This window comes from Amblyraja radiata, chromosome 2, assembly GCF_010909765.2.
Source record: "Amblyraja radiata isolate CabotCenter1 chromosome 2, sAmbRad1.1.pri, whole genome shotgun sequence".
Taxonomy (NCBI): domain Eukaryota; kingdom Metazoa; phylum Chordata; class Chondrichthyes; order Rajiformes; family Rajidae; genus Amblyraja; species Amblyraja radiata.
In genome coordinates this window covers 56,310,558-56,328,906 of record NC_045957.1, presented here as the reverse complement: position 1 = coordinate 56,328,906, position 18,349 = coordinate 56,310,558, and the positions used below count along the sequence as shown (strand labels likewise).

General features: G+C 39.7%; 1 protein-coding gene across 4 annotated transcripts in view; it reads right to left on the bottom strand.

Annotated features, from left to right (window-relative positions):
* Window positions 1-18,349, bottom strand: part of rarb (retinoic acid receptor beta) — a 124,639-nt gene that overhangs the window by 57,297 nt on the left and 48,993 nt on the right. For all 4 annotated transcript variants that reach the window (XM_033046969.1, XM_033046942.1, XM_033046960.1 and 1 more), the window contains one exon: window positions 15,365-15,525. In XM_033046969.1, the coding sequence (XP_032902860.1) occupies window positions 15,365-15,525 (161 nt within the window). The remainder of the gene's footprint in view (window positions 1-15,364; window positions 15,526-18,349) is intronic.

Here is an 18,349-nt window from a genome sequence, read left to right as displayed (position 1 = left end):
TGAGGGATCTGAACGTGCTTGGCTAGTGCAGTAATTCCTGTTATTTAGCAGAATGCCTGCATTGATTGTTTTGACTATGGCAAACAAGGGCAGGGACAAGAAGCTACTGCCAGATGAGCACGTAGCGATGTGTTTTTTTTCCAATACCAACAATTTTCACATTGCTTTCAAAAATTGAAAACAGCTTTTTAAAATTGTCCATATGTGGGAAGCTGTTACATTGTTTAAAATCTAAACACAACCCATGTATCTGTACACAGGCAGAAAACTGGGTTTTACAGCTTCTTAGAAACTTGCATTTGGAAAATTCATTAAAGTGGAAAAAACCTTTTGAAATGTGGGCTATATATAGTAAATATCATGTCATCCACTTCCTTGTGCAGTTTTTGCATATTACAATGGCAAGGCAGTTTAATCCTTTATGTATGAGCTTCCTTTGTCTAACATTGCAGTCATTGTTCCTCTATTGCCAAGCAAGGGATAGATCCTTAAAAAACCCTCCTAAACTGATATAAGAAGAAACATTTCAGGCATGGGCTGATTGGCAACTAACACTTGCATCACAAAAGTGCCAGTAAAAGTGCCAGTAACCCTCTCCAACAAGAGAGAGTTTAACCAGCTATCCCCAACATTTAATAGCATTACCATTACAGAGTACCTCACCACAAAATTCCTGGAGGATATTATTGACCAGAAACTAAGCAGGACCAGGCACTGTGGCTATGAGGGTAGTCAGAGGATCACTTTCTGCTACCCTAACATCCACTATGCACAAGTAAGGAATGCAATTAAGTACTCTCTACATGTTTGGATGTATGCAGTTCCAACATTCACAAGAATCTCTACACTATCCATAACAAGATGCAGAGTAGTTATTCACCAAGAGTAATCCAACGGCATTCTCAAACCCATGCCTTTTACCAAAAAGAATAACATTAGGCTCTGGGAACACCATTACCCGCAGGTTCTCCAAATCACAAATTATTTCCTGAATGGAAAAATCATTGCCATTCCTCATTGTCACCGAGTTCAAATGCTGGAACTCCTTACCATCCTTATTACTCTGGTAGTACCATCGATAGATGGATGGCCACCTTCTCAAGGGCAGTTAGAGAAGGGCAATAAAGGTGAATGTTGGCAACAATACCAAGATCTCAAAAAAGAATAAAAATACCACTGAGCATTATCTTTCATCTATTCTAAGGGACGTTTTACATAGAATTAGAAACTCCTTTCCTTGTTATTTGAGTATTTAAACAGGAAGATCTGAGATATGTTATCTCATCTGGGTATGATTAAGCTGTCAGAGGCATGAATCTGTTAATATGTCTTGGTCTTCATGCTGAAAATGCTTTTAAAAGTTGGCCTCAACGTTGGCTACAAATTCCAGGCATTACTTCTCACATCGCAGAGGCAAGCAGCAAACAAAAAAATATAAATTACATATTCCAGCATACCAGTCTGAAATAAAAGTAAAGCAAAAATCAAATAAGAGGAAGAAATTGGAGAAATTATGATGTGTGACCAGATGTTTAAAATTTGTTATTTTTATTCACAATTGCTTTTCCAGAATTCATTCTAGTTCTGTGGATAATAACGCTACTGTGGATAATATTGTGGTATGTTCAGCATTACTGTGAGTTCAATAAAAGCTGGCTTATGGAGCCTCTAATTCCCCAGAGCTGTAGGCCATCTAAAGGGTAAGTATTTTTGGTATTAAATTCAATTCAACTTTCCTATTGAAAGGCTAAATTGATTATGTTTTAAATAGTTAGCTCGAAAGAACTATAGGTTCACAGAGGAGTTCCAGGCATGTTTAATTTAATAGTTGGTTTCTGATTTCAACATGCAACAGAGAAATAATACTTGTATTCTTAGTCTTACTATCTCTTTTAATCTCAGATAGGTCTTCCATTTCTGCTTATTTGCTGAAACTGTCTCCAAGAAATTCAGTTTCCTCAATTTGCCAGAAAATCTATTCTGCTCAACAACTTTTAACTCTCCAAATAACCCTACATCCAAGAGCTGAGTATGACTCCAACATCTAGGGATGTTTTCCAACTCCTTTCTCCCATGATACAAATATATTGCAAGGAATGAGTGGCATGAGTATATAATAGAGGAAATTATATATCAGTGAAAAATGGCAAATATTTAGGGTGATTCAACAAAGTCTCAATAATAGTAATTTACTCAGTTTTTAATATCAAGACACGTGGAACAAATGACACGCAACACGTGGTCATTATCAGAATGACCAATGGAATTCTGGTAAAGTCAGACAATTGAAATACAAATCCATTGAGTTGAACTGTGAGGCTAATTTGACAAGTTTCCACGTGGTAGGTTTCTCTGGAAGGATAGATTTCACGGGATCAAGGAAGAGTTAGTTGACTGGATAAAGAATTGGCTACATGGATGGAAGCAGAGAGAGGGTGGAAGGCTGTTTTTTTCAGGCTGGAGGCATGTAACTAGTAGAGTGCTTCAAGAATCAGTGCTGGGCCTATTGCTGTTTGAGGTTTATAGCAACAATTTGGATGAGAAAGTAGAAGGCATGATTAGAAGTTTGCAGATGACACAAAAGAGGTTGATAGCGAAGATGGTTATCAAAAATTACAAGATTTTGATATGCCGGGCAAAAGGGCAGTGGAATGATTAATGGGGTTGAATACAGATAAATGTTGCATTTAGGGAAGTCAAACCAGGGAAGACCTTCACAGTGAATGGCAGGGGAGTGTTGCAGAGAAGAGGGATCTTGGTAAAAGTACATTTGCTGCTGGAAACTCTTGGAATACTCAGATTTTAACTATGCTGATTGAAAAGATCCACACTGAGCACGTGCCAGTGTGACACTGGACAACCAACTTAGGAAGGTCCAATGTAAATTAATTACTCACCGGATGCTATTGGAACCCATAACTCCACTCTAGCTGCACCCATACTACCCCCAAAGATGACGACCCACAGTGTATACCTCACCAACTCAAAATCGCTCACTAACCCTTCTCAGCCACCAACCCCTCCCACATTCCTGATCCTCAACATGTCATGGCTAGAGCCAAACACTCCCCTACCTCACCCAGCCCGATCAAGCTGCTGACACCCACTGGTGGCAAATATTGAACAGGATAAAGGAACTTCTTTAAATTAAAACAAAAAGTTAAAGTGCCATGTGTTTGGAAATGAAAATCTCCCCAAGAAATGATTCTGATCTTCCAAAGTGTTTCCTTGGTGTGTGATTAATTTTATGGGCCGTTTTTGAGTCTTTACTGCATTACCAATAATCTGGAATAGCTTGCTACCCATTATAGAACTAACCTGTTTTGCAATCTACTGTTTCTTTGGAATAATTATGAGGCAGGATTTTAATGCATGAATATTCAATTATATCAGATTACCACCTAAAGACATGCACTTATCATAATATCTACCTCATATGTTGATTCCTTTTCAAAATATCACAGTAGATAGCTGGCACAGAGCACCAAGTGACGCACAGGGTGGAACCTTTACATCAGTGAATTGAAATACAAATTGCTTTGAAAGGTCAGCATTTAAATCAATATCAAAGCCATGTTTGTGGCTACAACTGCACTTCTATATCATGGATATCTGGCCTTACAAAATTATTGAAGATTTTCCTCTCATACACTAATTCAGTAATGTTTTGGTTGATATTCATTGAAATCATGCATTAAATAAAACCTCCCATTAATCTCCAGTCACTTAAAACTCTTCAATGTTTAATATAGAGCATTATGTGGAGCTCGTAGTCAAGTTTGTTTTGACAGGTCACGTACAAGGTGACAGGACGAATACTAAGTAAATCAGAACAATTGATAAGAGAAGTTCTGCAAAACAACCTAATATCTGACAATGAAAACAATTGTTTGTTTTATCCACTGTATTTTGATACATATTGCAGTGGCTGTTATTGACTGCAAAGGCAAACCAAAATTTTGAAATGACGAGTAAGGGATTCTAACTATTAGTTGTGACTCATTGAGAAGAAGCTGGTGGCATTGAGGCAACATTCACCAACGCTAACAATGTTCCCTCTGCTCCTCCAGTGGAAGTGCAGGAGATTTCTATTGCATCTAGAATGTCAAGGGCTGAGTGGGGTTGTGGCTGGGATTTACCATATTAACATAGCAATAGAGCATGTTGTGCCACTTCTTAGCTGCCCATCAAAAGAGGGAGTGGGAAAAACAGTCCTGGTGCATTGGCAAAGACCATCAATGTAATTTATTTAAACTACGCCATCTGCTGCTTTCAAAATGAGACAGAGGACGAGGTTTTATCCCAGTGCTTATCTGAGACTCAGTACAATGATTTAGCATTGGGAAATGGCTGAACCGGACTTGGTGTGAATTAGGATATATTTTTGAATTTTGTGTGCCCTTACGTTTTTCAAGAGGAGCATGTGAGAGGTTACAAGAGTGTGCTGCCTTAATCCAGTTTAGAGGTAACAATGAAACAAAAGTGAGTTTAAGTATAGATGTGTTAACAAGAGAAAAAAATCACCTAGCGTATAGAGGTGGAAATAGGCAGTTGAAGTGATGGTGGTGATATGCAATCCAGAACTGATTTTCATATTAAACATGTTACTAAGGTAGTGAACAATCAGATTTAATTTCAGTCAGTGGCCAGAGGGAAAGCTGGAGTCAATGACTAAACAATCAATACTGTGTTGTGAACCAAAAACAATGGCTTCAGTCTTCTTGTTATTTGACTGGGGGGGGGGGGGGGGATCTGTGTGTCTGATATTGCTCACCGGGAGACTGAGGAGCAGTAGGAGAAGACTATATTTACAGAGAACATAGAACATAGAAAAGTTCATCAGAGGAATGTCTGTGCCAAACATGATGCCAAGATAAGCTAACCTCATCTGCCGGCACATGAGCCATACACCCCCATTCCCTGCACATCCATGTGCCTTTTAAAAACCTCTTAAACATCACTGTTGTATCTGCCTCCACCACCAACCCTGACTGTGTGTTCTAGGCACCCACCATCCTCCTTTAAACCTTGTCCCTCTTACCTTAAAGGTATGTCCTCTAGTCTTTGACATTCCATCTGGGAAAAAGATTCTGATTGTATATCCTCTCTATACCTCTCATAATTGTATTTACTTATATCGGGTCTCCCCTCAACCTCTAACCTTCGAGGGAAAACAGCCCAAGTTTGTCTAACCTCTTCATAAAGCTAATACCCTCTAATCCAGGCAGTATTGTGGTAAACCTCTTCTGCACCCTCTCCAAAACCTCAAAATCCTTCCAGTAATCACATCCTTGCTTATATGGACACGGCAGCTGGAATTGTATCCTTTTGCACATCTCCAGTACTTGCAGATCTGGGAAGGAAAACATTCATTTAACGTGAGCGAGCGTTAGAAACCATCTCAAAAACCAAAAAACCCCAGCTGATTTTGGACAGCAACATTTGTTTGAAGTCAATGACAATGAAAGTTGGGGATATGTATGGCAAGTAGGTGGCTGATCAAATAACCAGAATCATACCTTCAGCTAAAGTTGGAATTGTTCCCATTGTTCCCAAAACCCGCCTTTTGTATCAATGTCATGTGATAAGAGCAGAATTAGGCCATTCGTCTCATCAAGTCTACTCCGTCATTCAATCATAGCTGATCTATCTCTCCTAACCCCATTGTCCTGCCTCCCCATCACCCCTGACACCCGTACTAATCAAGAATCTATCTCTGCCTTAAAAATATCCATTGACTTAAGGGCCTGTCCCACTGCAGGGACCTAATTTGCGAGTTTAGAAGAGTTTGCGCTCGACTCAAACTCGCAGCGTGGTCGACACGTGGTCCTAGGTCACTGTAAAGGGCATGTCTCACTTTGACGACCTAATTCACGACCTCTGCCAAGTGTGACCTTGACTTATACTCGCAGCATGGTCGTCACGAGGCCGTAGGTAGGTCGTGATGCTAGTCGTAGTACTCGTGGCATCAAGTAGGTCGGGGCGTTTTTCTAGCCTGATGAAAAATGTCCACGAGTAAAAAAGGTCGTGAATTAGGTTGTGAAAGTGGAACAGGCCTATAACTCTCCTTCATGCTCGAGGGAAGTTCCCGAATACTTGCGGCCTCAGTATGGTCGAGGAAAATATTTCAGCAAGCTGAAAAATTTTCCGCAAGTAAAAATTGGTCGGCATGGTTCTTTTGAACACGTTGTGCAGTGGAGTGGGGTCGCCATGTAGTTATAGGCAGTCGAGGTTGCAATCTCCTTCGCTGACCAGGCATTTTAATTGGCTCATTGGAGTTTTCAGAACAAAGGAAAACCGACCGGTAATGTTAAATGCCCGCTAAAATTTATTAAAAGTTGTCTGGCTTCTTAAAAGTGTCTCCACTCCTTCCCCCCCCCCCCCCCCCCCCCGTTCTCTCCCCTTCGCTCCCCCCCCCCTTGCCCTTTAAAGGACTTACTGTACACTGTGCCAGCCGTCTTTTACCTTCCTGTTCATCGCAGATGTGAATTTAAGACAGCGCTCCCCCGCTTTCCCTGACCCCCGCCTTTGCGATGTGTTTGTGTGTGTTTGTGACGGTCGATCCAGCTCGAGGTTTTTCAGGCGAGTGCCCTGGAGCTTGAAGGTCAAAGACAGTTGCTGAAAAGTCACGTTAGTGGGACAAGCCCTTTAGCTTCCACAGCCTTCTGTGGCAAAGAATTCAGGAGATTCACCACCCTCTGACTGTATCCGCCAGTCCTCTACACACAAGGCTCCACTAATGACAATGACATGGAAAATTCCTTCTACATGTGTGGGACTGAATTAATTCAAGATCATTATACTATGGTTACGTTTGAATGCTCTATATTACTTATTAACTTGGGAACAACCTCAAAACCTATTTTCATCAGTTCCTTTTAGGATTTTAAGGAGGAAGTCAACTCCACAAAAAATATTTGTGCTTGTAAAATATTTGAAAAATAGCATTGAACTTTGTCTTTAAATTCTGCTGAACTGTCCAATATTGAAAAGAATAGCAGGCGGTTAATTATGCAGGTTAATTTCCAGTTCCCAGGCCAGTGTCAAAGCAGCTCTGTAACCAGGGCTAAGAGCTTGTTGGAATAACTTGGGTTGATTCTCTTGCAATTATCCTTTAGCTAAATGGGAAAATACTTTCTGCTTTGTGGCTTCTGCTGACGGGTTGGGTTAAACTGAGAGTTGTTATCATATTCTCATGCCCAAACACTTAACAGCACTTTGAATTCAGGGCAATGTCAAATAATCGTTACAATAAGTTTTAAACCAAATGTGCACTAGAATAAACACATAATTGCAGAACAGAAAGCAGAGATGGTTTATCCTTATTCATTAATGGAGTATCTGCCATGTAATGGTTTTCTAAAACTAAATTCCAAAGATGTGAAACTGTTTCCTTTAATTCAATGTAGAAACAAAGATAGAAATAAAAAACTAAATAAATGTTAAATGATTTATCTAGCCAACACCTTGATAAATCACATCAATATGATTATGTCAGAACCATAAGGAATGGTAACATAAAACATATGTTAGCGCTGATGAGGTATTTCCAATATAAACAGAGTTCAGCAGATATGTTCTGACTCTCAGATCTTATAAACAGCCAGTGTTTGAAATTAGCTTCTTTTGCCTTCAACACTACCAGCTTTCCCATAGTTCTGTATCAGGACTACTAGGATGCGTAAATCATAAAAGGACTGTTTAGTTAACTAGATCCTGTTTTAAAATAAATAACATAGAGTACCGGATGGGTAGGAATGCCTTATGCAGCTGCACTTTCTAGAAAGGGTTGTGGGCATCTGCATCAGACTACAAAAATGAAACTCCAGCAGTTCACAGAGTCATCCGGTCACAGCTTTGAAAGCATTCCCAATGACTATTTCTACCATTATAGCTGCCAATTTTCCCATGTGGTTTTGCATCACAAGATAGCACAAAAACATATTTTGTAATGTTAAGAGGCTGCGGACAGTGAACAAGGAATAATAATTAATTAATTAATTGAAAAATAGCACTCACCCTATCTACCACACAGAGGAATAGCATGTGACAAGAACTTCAAAATGGCTACATTACAAAGGAACAATTATTTCCTAATTTATCTCACCGGTATAAATTAGCTCAATTTGTTTTTCTTGGAATATATATATATATATATTTCTATTCAGCAGAAACACTACGTAGGTTTATATTCATGAATGTAAAGGGCTGCATGATGATTTGGCATTTGGGCCAAATTGTAATGAATGTTTCAAGGTTAAATATTCATTGTGAGTTCTCAGTGTTTAATCCATTAGTAATTCAGAGACAGCATATTTGGAAGTGAGATATTGGGCATCAACACAGATATTTGAGGGATTGAAGCAGATCTTTAAAGGGAGTGGACTTTCTGGTAAGGAAATAATTTTTAATTCCTGTATTTGTTATATCATGGGAAAGAATGAAGTTAAATTGAATGAGAGATTACCAGGTACTAAATCAATGATTGGAATAAAACATAATTTCAATTACTAAAATAAAACAAGCAAAATAGTCAGAAAAATCAGTTATATTACCTCTCATTATATAAAGCCAGTATTTTACTTTTCAAAGGATAGTTTGAAAAAATAGGTGCATTTGTACAAAACATCAAATGGATTCTTAATATTAGCATAATTCATATTTTCAGGGTAAATATTCCAAGACAGCTTGGAAATCACAGTCCAATATCATGTCTGCCTTACAAAGACTTTCCAAATATTAACACACCAATGATTTTTAGTAGTTCTCACCCAAATGACATTCAAGTTTTACTAAAACAGCTAAAATTTTTAAAATGTTGTTTCAAAAGAAAACAATGGAAATGTTCCAATATTGATTTCTCTGGCCTTTGTCCTTCCAGAATGGTGAATTCCAACTGGCCTTAGACTGAACATTGTTGTGGGTGAGGTTAAAATAACTAAACAAAATAGATGTGCCAAAATAACTCAAATTCCTACACCCACATAGATTTGTTCTTTTCATAAAATTCAACCCAATTGTACATAAAATTGGAGCAAGATTTTCACAATGGCAATGTGGATATTTGTGAGGAACGGTGCTTGTTTGAAGAATGATGTGTACTTATTTAATGTAGAAGGAACAAACCCAACCTATGCTATTAATATATCTGGATGCAAATGGTGTATCAGAGCAAGGTTAAGGCAACTATTCTGTATTCAGTTGACTTCATCAATGTGTTACAAAAGCTAGGTTGGCACCAAATGTACGTACTGCAAGGTAATACATGAAGTCTTGCCCAGAGCCATAACTATGTGGCACAACCTCTTTTATTGCACTTGAAGGGATTAGAGCTGTGTCCTGGGTGATTTTTGGCACGGGCATTTGTAAGATGCTTTGAGAGCATTGGATCATTGCATGCCTCTTATCGTTCTTCAGCAACCTGTACCAACCACCAGGAATGATTACCCACTGATGGTTCCTTACCACAGGAGAAGCATGATACTTCCTTGTCGTGGGTGTGCAATACAGATAGCTAGGTTTCAAGATGGTGGTGCCTCGCAGCAGTGGCCTCTGCAGTCCGTCTGTCTTTTTTTTAAACATTTTTGTCCTGTTGAGTGTATAGTTTGGTTGTAGTTTATATATTGTTTTTAGCCGTGAATATGTGGGGGGTGGGGGGGAACTATTAAATCTCTTCCCTGTATGGGAGACCCGACCTTTTCCCTGTTGGGTCTCCGTTGTCGTTGGGGCCTAGCACCGTGGAGCGGTCTCCAACCGGAAAGACCTGGGGGCTCCAGTCGCGGAGCCTTACATCGCCCGGCGTGGCCTTAACGGCCGTGGGACTTACCATCACCCGCCGGGGCTTTAACATCGGGAGAAGAATGGAAAACAGGGGAGAGACAATGACTTTGCCTTCCATCACAGTGAGGAGGAGATTCACTGTGATGGATGTTTGTGTAAATTGTGTTAATTGGGTGTCTTGCTTTTGTTTCTTGTTGTTGTATGACTGCAGAAACCAAATTTCGTTTGAACTTCATTTGAGGTTCAAATGACAATAAACGGTATTGTATTGTATTGTATTGTAGATATGCAGGAGTCTCCTGAAAGGAACGTAAGGAGAAGAGTCCTTCCAATCCTACCATTCAATGTAATCATATTTAGTCTGTGACCTAACTCAACAATTATGTCAATATCCCTTAATATCGCTGAATACAAAAACACATCAATTTTAGATTCATAGTTAACAGCAAAGCGTCTTCGTTCTTTTGGGGAGGTGGAAACTTCTCTTCCTTGCATTGGTTTTTAAATTTTAGTTCTGAAAGAACTGGTTATTATTGTAAGATTATGCTCATTAATTTTAGATTAATCAATGAGCAGAAAGATGTCGTTTAGCCTCGTCAATCAATTTGTCTTAATAACTGAAAACCTCAATCAAATCTTTCCCAAAATGTTCCCAAAAATACAACCTGAATTAGTACGTTCCTCTAATAGAGTTCAGCTAACATAAAGAACCAAGAGCAGCACATAAATGTACTCATTACAGTATAGAAGGAGTTAATTTGGGCCATGACGTAGTAAAGTAACTAAGCAAAGTAACCCCATCAGCCTCTTGCCCTGTAGACCACTATTCTCTCTCATATACCTTTCACCTCCACTTAGAATGTTTTTGTCTCATATCCATATTAAGGTGCAATGTATAGTAGTTAATTAAACTACATCTATGGCAGGTGGGGGGGGGGGGGTCTGAGGATCTCAGACACGTGGTTGAAACCAGCGAAGTGACAAAACTCCACATGGACAACACACAAGGTCAAGATTGAACCCAGGTCCCTGGAGCCATGAAACAGCAGCACCAATGCTATGTTGCCCACATGTCTTTGTACATACCTTTAGTGCAACAAAGCATCACAAAGTGCTTTGTAGGAGTGCTAATGGAAGATACTTGACACAGAGCCACAAAAGGAATTATCAAAGGAGATAACAAAATATTTGATCAAACAGGTTGGTTTTAATGAGTGCAGGTCCTGGGCTAGTGACAGCTTTAGGAAATATTTTGTAGGAGTTGTTCATCAGTTTACACAGTTTAAGTAGCAAAACCAACCTGTACATGGAATAAAATGCAACCAAGCAAGAGCTAAATTGCAAAAATCCTCCCCAGACAATCAAAAATCTCTTTGTTAAAGAGGCCTGTAGCAAATATTTTCCTAGAATTGTCCTGGTGCTCACATTTTCCTCTCATTTGTGAGAATTATAGCCCATTTAAATGTAATTCACTCCAAAAATCTGATCCTCAGGTTTATTCCTCATTAGTGCCATTGTCTGTCCCATCATAGGGTTGATTTTAACTGTAGATCAGGAAAATACAGGCTTTGGGAGAAAATGAGAAACAGATGGACAATTAGCCGAAGGGCTGAGAGCAATGATTATTGTGCAGTCTTCTGATTGGAAGGATCAAGCAATATTGAACCCAGGGTTAATGTCAGCATCACATTTCTCAATAATTAGGATTTGGAAAAAAAGGGCTGAAGAAGGGTCTCAACCCGAAACGTCACCCATTCCATCTCTCCAGAGATGCTGCCTGTCCCGCTGAGTTACTCCAGCATATTGTGTCTACCTTCTGCTTAATACCAAAACATACTGACTAAATAAAAATTGAACAATTAGAATATTTCACCAAATTCAGCAAGGAATGCACTGGTTAACAAATTGACCAGAGCGATGACAGATTGTTTTTATTGTTTCAAGTGTTGGTCCTATTTAGATTCTAATGCCCCAGTTCAACTTAGGAAACCTGAACGGAAACCTCTGGTGACCTTGCGCCCCACCCAAGGTTTACGTGAGGTTCCCGGAGGTTTTGGTTACTCTCCCTAATAGTCGAAAGTGGTTTCCGTGTAGCCGAGGCTTCTTCTATGTTCCTGCGATTATTTCAACAAATTCAAAACCAGCTTCGACTAAAAATAGGTTGCCGTTTGGTCGAAGCCAGTGGCGTGGGGTCGCTATTTACTTACAGGCAGTCGAAGGCAATCTCCTTCGCTGACCGACCATTTTGATTGGCTCATTGGAGTTTTCAGCAAAGATCCTATAGGATCTTTGGTTTTCAGGACCTAGAAGATCCGCCGGAAGGTAAAATGCCCGCTAACTTTATTAAACTTCTTAAAACTGTCTCCACTCCTTCTCCCCCCCCCCTTATCTCCCCTTCTCCCCCCTTCTCCTCCCCTTCTCTGTCCTTCGCTCCCCTTCTTTCCCCTTCTCTCCCTCCCTCTCGCGCTCTCTAAAGGACTTACCGTGCTCTGTGACGGCCGTTTATCTTCCTCTTCATTGTGCAGACAGCGCTCCTCCGCTGTCCCTGGCCCCCACCTTCACGATGTGTGTGTGTGTGTGTGTGTGTGTGTGTGTGTGTGTGTGTGTGTGTGTGTGTGTGTGTGTGTGTGTGTGTGTGTGTGTGTGTGTGTGTGTATGTGTGTGTGTGTGTGTGTGTGTGTGTGTGTGTGCGCGTGTGTGTGTGCCGTCGGTAGCAAAGATCCTATAAGATCTTTGGTCAGTAGATGCAGCTCACGCTTCAGTCGAGGCTTTCCAGGCGAGTGACCAAAACCTCTGGCGACTCATGGAAACTTTGGGTTGGGCGCAAGGTCACCAGAGGTTTCCATTCAGGTTTCCTAAGTGGGACAGGGGCATAAGTGCAACAAAAACTAAATATCCAAATCATGGGTGGATATGAAATCGAAGTTATGGGCAAGAAAAGATTCAGCTATAGGCAGCTGGGATCAAGTGTTTCCCTGGAGAAGTATGGGGGATTGAGGAGTATACTTACAAAGAAAATCTGAAGGGCTAAAGGGGGCATGAGATAGCTCTGGCAGATAAGAAAAAGCAAATTCCGAAAAGATTTTAGAAGAATATTAAGGGAAAAATAATCTCTGGAGAGGGAATATGGCCCCTCAAAAACCAAAGTGGGTTATCTATGTGTGGAGCCACAGGAGATGGGCAAGGTCCTCAATTGCTCCTCTGTTTTTTTAACGAGAGAAAGACAGGAAGACTAGGTAACTTCGAAAAGTTAATGGAAGTTTGGAAATTCTCAATAATGCAATTCACTGATAATTTATGACATGCAATGAATACATGAAATATAAAGGTGAAATAGATAAGCAGCAACCACCAGCAGTGGTTTATGGAGTTAGAAAAAGTAATTTGACTTCCATTCCCACAAAATATGATAGGGCTTTTATGTTTTCGATGCATTATTGAGTGTCCTTCAGAGGTTCTTTTTAGGAACTGGATAGGGTTAGCTATAACACTAAAAAAATCCAAACAACTTCTATTGGAAACAAATTTAGGGAACTAGATCTGAAAAGAGTGGAAGAGTTTCATTCTATTTTGAAATTACATCTGCGCTTATGCCGCCTAAAACATAAACAACAAGCCAATTTAGCAATGGTTTGATTGTCTGTGCAGAATGTGGTTGGCTTTCTGCCTTTATAATCTAGTTATCATTAATTATTTTGAATCAAATGGGTGCGATATTGTTGAATTTGGACCAAGCATTTTAAATTACAGACAAACAAATTTCAGATGTCCGAATGCACAAATCTCCTGTATTAATAGCAGTAGAGGGTGCTCCCACAAAAGCTTGATAAAATACATCAAGAAGTGTTTCAAAATGCATATAGTTTTTTTCTCAGTTTCCGATGGAGGCCATATGATTATTATAAATCCAATCTTATTCAAATATGATATATTTTAAAGAAGGGTCTTGGCCCGAAACGTCACCCATTCCTTCTCCTCAGAAATGCTGCCTGTCCCGCTTAGTTACTCCAGTATTTTGTGTCTATCATCGATTTAAACCAGCATCTGCAGTTCCTTCATACACTTGATATATCTTAAAGCAGGCCTGGGGCAAGCTCCCTCCACTGTTCAGAACTAGTAAAAAAAAAAGCTACCCGACACTTCCCATTGAAAGTGCTCATGTTCCATGCCAGTGGGATGACAGGAAAAGTTTCACCGTGAAATGAATGACCTCCTTCTTTTACACATTGCACATCTGGAGTTGTTTTCCCTGTTCCCCACCTAATCCTGGTCACCACAATGTCACCCATTCTTCCCAGAACTCCCTGCAGGAGCACATAGGGTCTTATTTGTTAATGCTATTTTCATGCTGTGGCAGACCAAGTGAATGGTCACCTTAAAATGCTGCAGACATTTTTGACACCCGATAATCATTATAGATTACAATACACTTAAATTATTCAGAAACAGCAACTGACAGAATTTATTAAAAATTAACCCTATATAATCTGAACAACTAGCTTCCTGAGATAATTTGCACATGACATTTTCACCGTTAGTTCTTCTGCTTTTGCATTCAAGGTCATGAAGACTGCTGAACTCCACTATCCGTTCACCTAATAATTATAATACATGTGACACCACCGAACTGGCAGCTGTAAGTCCATGTTAAATTTGAATGTTAATACTGTCCTTCGGGCACGGAAAGTTGCACTCTCATTTCCATGTGTACAATTCTCTTTCAAGATAATTAACATTTTAGAAAAAAATAGAAAGATGGAGCATTTTTATTAAATCGCAAAATTGAAAGGTGTTGGTGTTCAGAGGGAGCCTGATGTCCTCGCACACAAATCACTGATATTAAAACGAAGGTTCAGTAAACAATGAATAAAAGCCTTCATTGCAAGAGGATTTGGGGACATACAGTAAGTAGCGACTTCTTGCTCCAATTATATAGAGCCCTGGGTGGATAACACCTGGAATATTGTGCAGGGGTCTGCTCTTCCCACCTCGGATGGATACACTTGTGATAAAAGGAGTGCATGAGAATTGCCAGATTGATTCCTGGGATGGCATGACTGTATGCGGAGAGCTTAGGCAGACCAGGCTCAGTTTAGAAGAATGAGAGGAGATCTTAAGTATTGTACAACATGTTGACAGGTTTGACAGGGCTGAAGTAGCGTTGATGTTTCTCCTGCCTGGGGTGTCTAAACTAATGATCTCTATCTCAAAATAAGGGACTGCCCGTCCAGGACAGAGATGGAAAGAAATTGCCTCACCCAGAGGGTCTTTGGAAGTCTCAAATGAAAGGTTCTGTGGAAGTTGAGTTGCTGCATATTTTCAGGACAGAGGTAGATATTAAGATGATCAAGAGGTGTGGGAAAGTGCCGCTGAGGTAAGAGAATAGCAGAGCATGGCAGAATGGCCTACTCCTGTTTCTTATTTCTTATTCCCCCACATCTGTGCAGCAATATAATTAGATTTTCCTGACATTAACACAATCACCAATGAGTTCAATATATAGAGACTGCTTCTCAATCATGTGGCCCAATTAACCACTGAATGCATAGCTAATAGCGGCAAACATCTGTGGCCCAATACTTACTGTAGTATATTTCCCCAGCTGGCACAGAGAAGGGAAGGTTTCCTGGTGCGCTTTGCGAATCTTTTCAATTAGATTCTCTAATTCTGCTGTCATTGTGTAACTTTCTGAGCATTCTTGCTTTGGCGTCTCCTTTTTCTTTTTGTTTCGGTCATTTCTTACAGCTAGAAGGGGAATAAATCACAATCAGGCATCTTTAATGCAATTTATTCAGCATCTTTCAAACCCTGCAGCTAAATAATGCACACTCTGAATTGAAGTGACTGTTCCAGACAGTCCGTCAATCATTTTCTGGGGTACAGGAAGGCACAAAGTGGCAGCAACATTGCACGACCTACTCCCATTATAACAGGTTCAGAATAAAAACAAAGAATGGCTTCATGCAGCTCTTTAGTCAGGGCTGGCTATGGATTAAAGATGCAGAGCTAGCTTATCCATAACATTTAAAATATTTGCAAAACTAATAACGTTATTATTCTCTAAAGAGTGAATAAGCCAATTTTACACAACAGCTCAAAGATGAAGATGAAAATAAATTGTAAATTATACACAGGAAGTAGGAAGAATTGAGAATTAGCTGAAAAGATTGAGAACCACAATCACAAAAGGGAAAAGCTTTGGCAAATGTTTTTTTCGGCAACTTGCCAAACGTTCAAGGCAGTGGTAATAAGATGCATCAGATTTCATTATTTGGTTAAACATTTGGTCCAAAGCGGGCAACAGGAAACTGCAGGAATTACCTGGGAACTTCTGTGCTAAATATTTACGACATCATTCTCAATGATGTTTCTCAGTAAGCCTACCTCAAAAATCAACCTTGACAATCGAAGGCCCCACAGGGATGGTAGCTCCAGGATTATCTGAAGTCATGTTCAGGCCAATGAATGATGCACAGCATATCAGATGAATACTACCTAACTAAATATATCATCTGTATATTCTGTATCATCTGTAGATCTTCCTAACTAAATACATCATCCATAGCCATTAAAGACACTACAGCTGGTCTTTCATTCTAGGCAAAGGATATAGGCATTTTTACTCAGTGGATCCCAGAGAAGCGCACACAAATGTCAGATCCTATTGAGCATCCATTCCAGGTCTTCACTCGCTACATCACGAAAACATACCAATCCTCTTGAATGTTGAACTACAATGAACGTACCCACAATTTACATGAAGCTTGAAAGCTAAGTTTACTCTGGGCTGTATAGACCCATGCATAGAGCAGATGTTCAAATATGTTGACGTGCCTGTTTAAGGCACGTCAACATTCTCCCCTAGACAGGTGAATCCATTTTTTTCAAAGCATTTCTTCACCATGAAAGGAAAAAATATACTTCAATTCAGCAACAGGTATTATTTCTTCAAAGACTCTCGATATATACGATTTCTTCATCTCAATCTAGTAATTCTTCCTACAAGCAAGAATGTTTCCCTGATTGCAACAAGGATCTGTCTTTGGAGTGAATCCTGAACTATCCAACCACAGAAAGACACCAGGTGGGCATACAACGATCCATATCAATCATATCAGTAATTGTTAATCATGTCGCACCAGTCACTATGAAGCAACTAATAAATGATGCATGAGTACACTTCTGTCTGTAGAAGCCTGGTGATGAATTGCCAAAGAGAAATTGGAAAAAATATATATAAATAAAATCAATTATGAATATGAATTAACTTTTACACTTAAAAATGTTTGTTGCATGTAATGGAATATCTCTTCAAACATTTTTGTTTTGCATATAGTTTTCTCTAGTTGTAATCCATAAGATGTTGAATATAGATAACTAGATACTAGGAACTGCAGAAGCTGATTTACAAAACAAGACACAAAGTGCTGGAGTAACTCAGCAGGTCAGACAGCATCTCTGGAGAGCATGGATAAGTGACTTTTCCGGTGTGGACCCTTTTTCAGACTGAATGTGGGTGGGAGGGGAAGTGGGGGGGGGGGGGGGGAGGTTTGAAGAAAGCTGGAAGAGAGGAAGGGGAGGACAAAGCAATGCAGGTAATAGGTTGATACATGTGAATTGCATGCACAGCATGAATTGCGACGGCAACATGTAGCCCTAATAAAATGTCAGTGGTGGAATTTGAACTAACATCTCTGGTTCAAATTCCATCACTAAGTCAGTATGCTGAAAGAAACCACAAATATAATTGGAATCAGCAGTACATATATTTCAGTCTGATGCAGTAGGAAGTGATTTAAAATTTGGGGCCAGGACATGTTGCAAGAGTATTCAACTAACGCTTTACATTTGGTTAAAAAATGTAGTACAATGTATACCACAGGAGCACCGCCATGAATATAATAGAAACATGAATTAGGAAAGAACTATGTGGCAGTTTTGTTTGACTTCACTGAAAATATTGCAGGTGTACTGAATTCTCTGTTCAAATAACTCATAATATATACATAAACAATGGATCAGGGGCAGTCAATTATGTTGCAACAGGCTTGCTCTGCTACTTAATACGATTATGACTGAATCTCTGCCTCAGCTGCACACTCCGGCACTGTCCCATTTGCCTGACTCCCTTTTGTATCCAAATACCATTCTCTCTCTTAACTTTATCCAATGACAGCAACCATATCCTATTTGGTAGGTAATTCAAAAAATTCACACCACCTTAAGATTTATATAGATTATTAGGTCTAAGGTTTTGTGATTTCCTAATACATAATACGCAGTTCCTTGGAAAATTCTTGATTATTGTATAATGCATTCATTTTGTAATAGCAAAGTCAGGTTCAAATATTCTTTCATTTGAGGTGACAATCAAGCCTTGATCCAAAACAAATGTACATTTTACATTCTCTAAATAACTTTTGTTGTGAGGTGGTGGGTGGGGCTCTACTTCACTGCTTGAGCAGTGACCTGGTCAAGGCCCACAATGTAAGTCCAAAGCTGGGGCAAGGTTAATTTTGGAGGCATTAAGCAGGAACTTGCAGAGGTCAATTGGGAGAGTCTGTCTGCA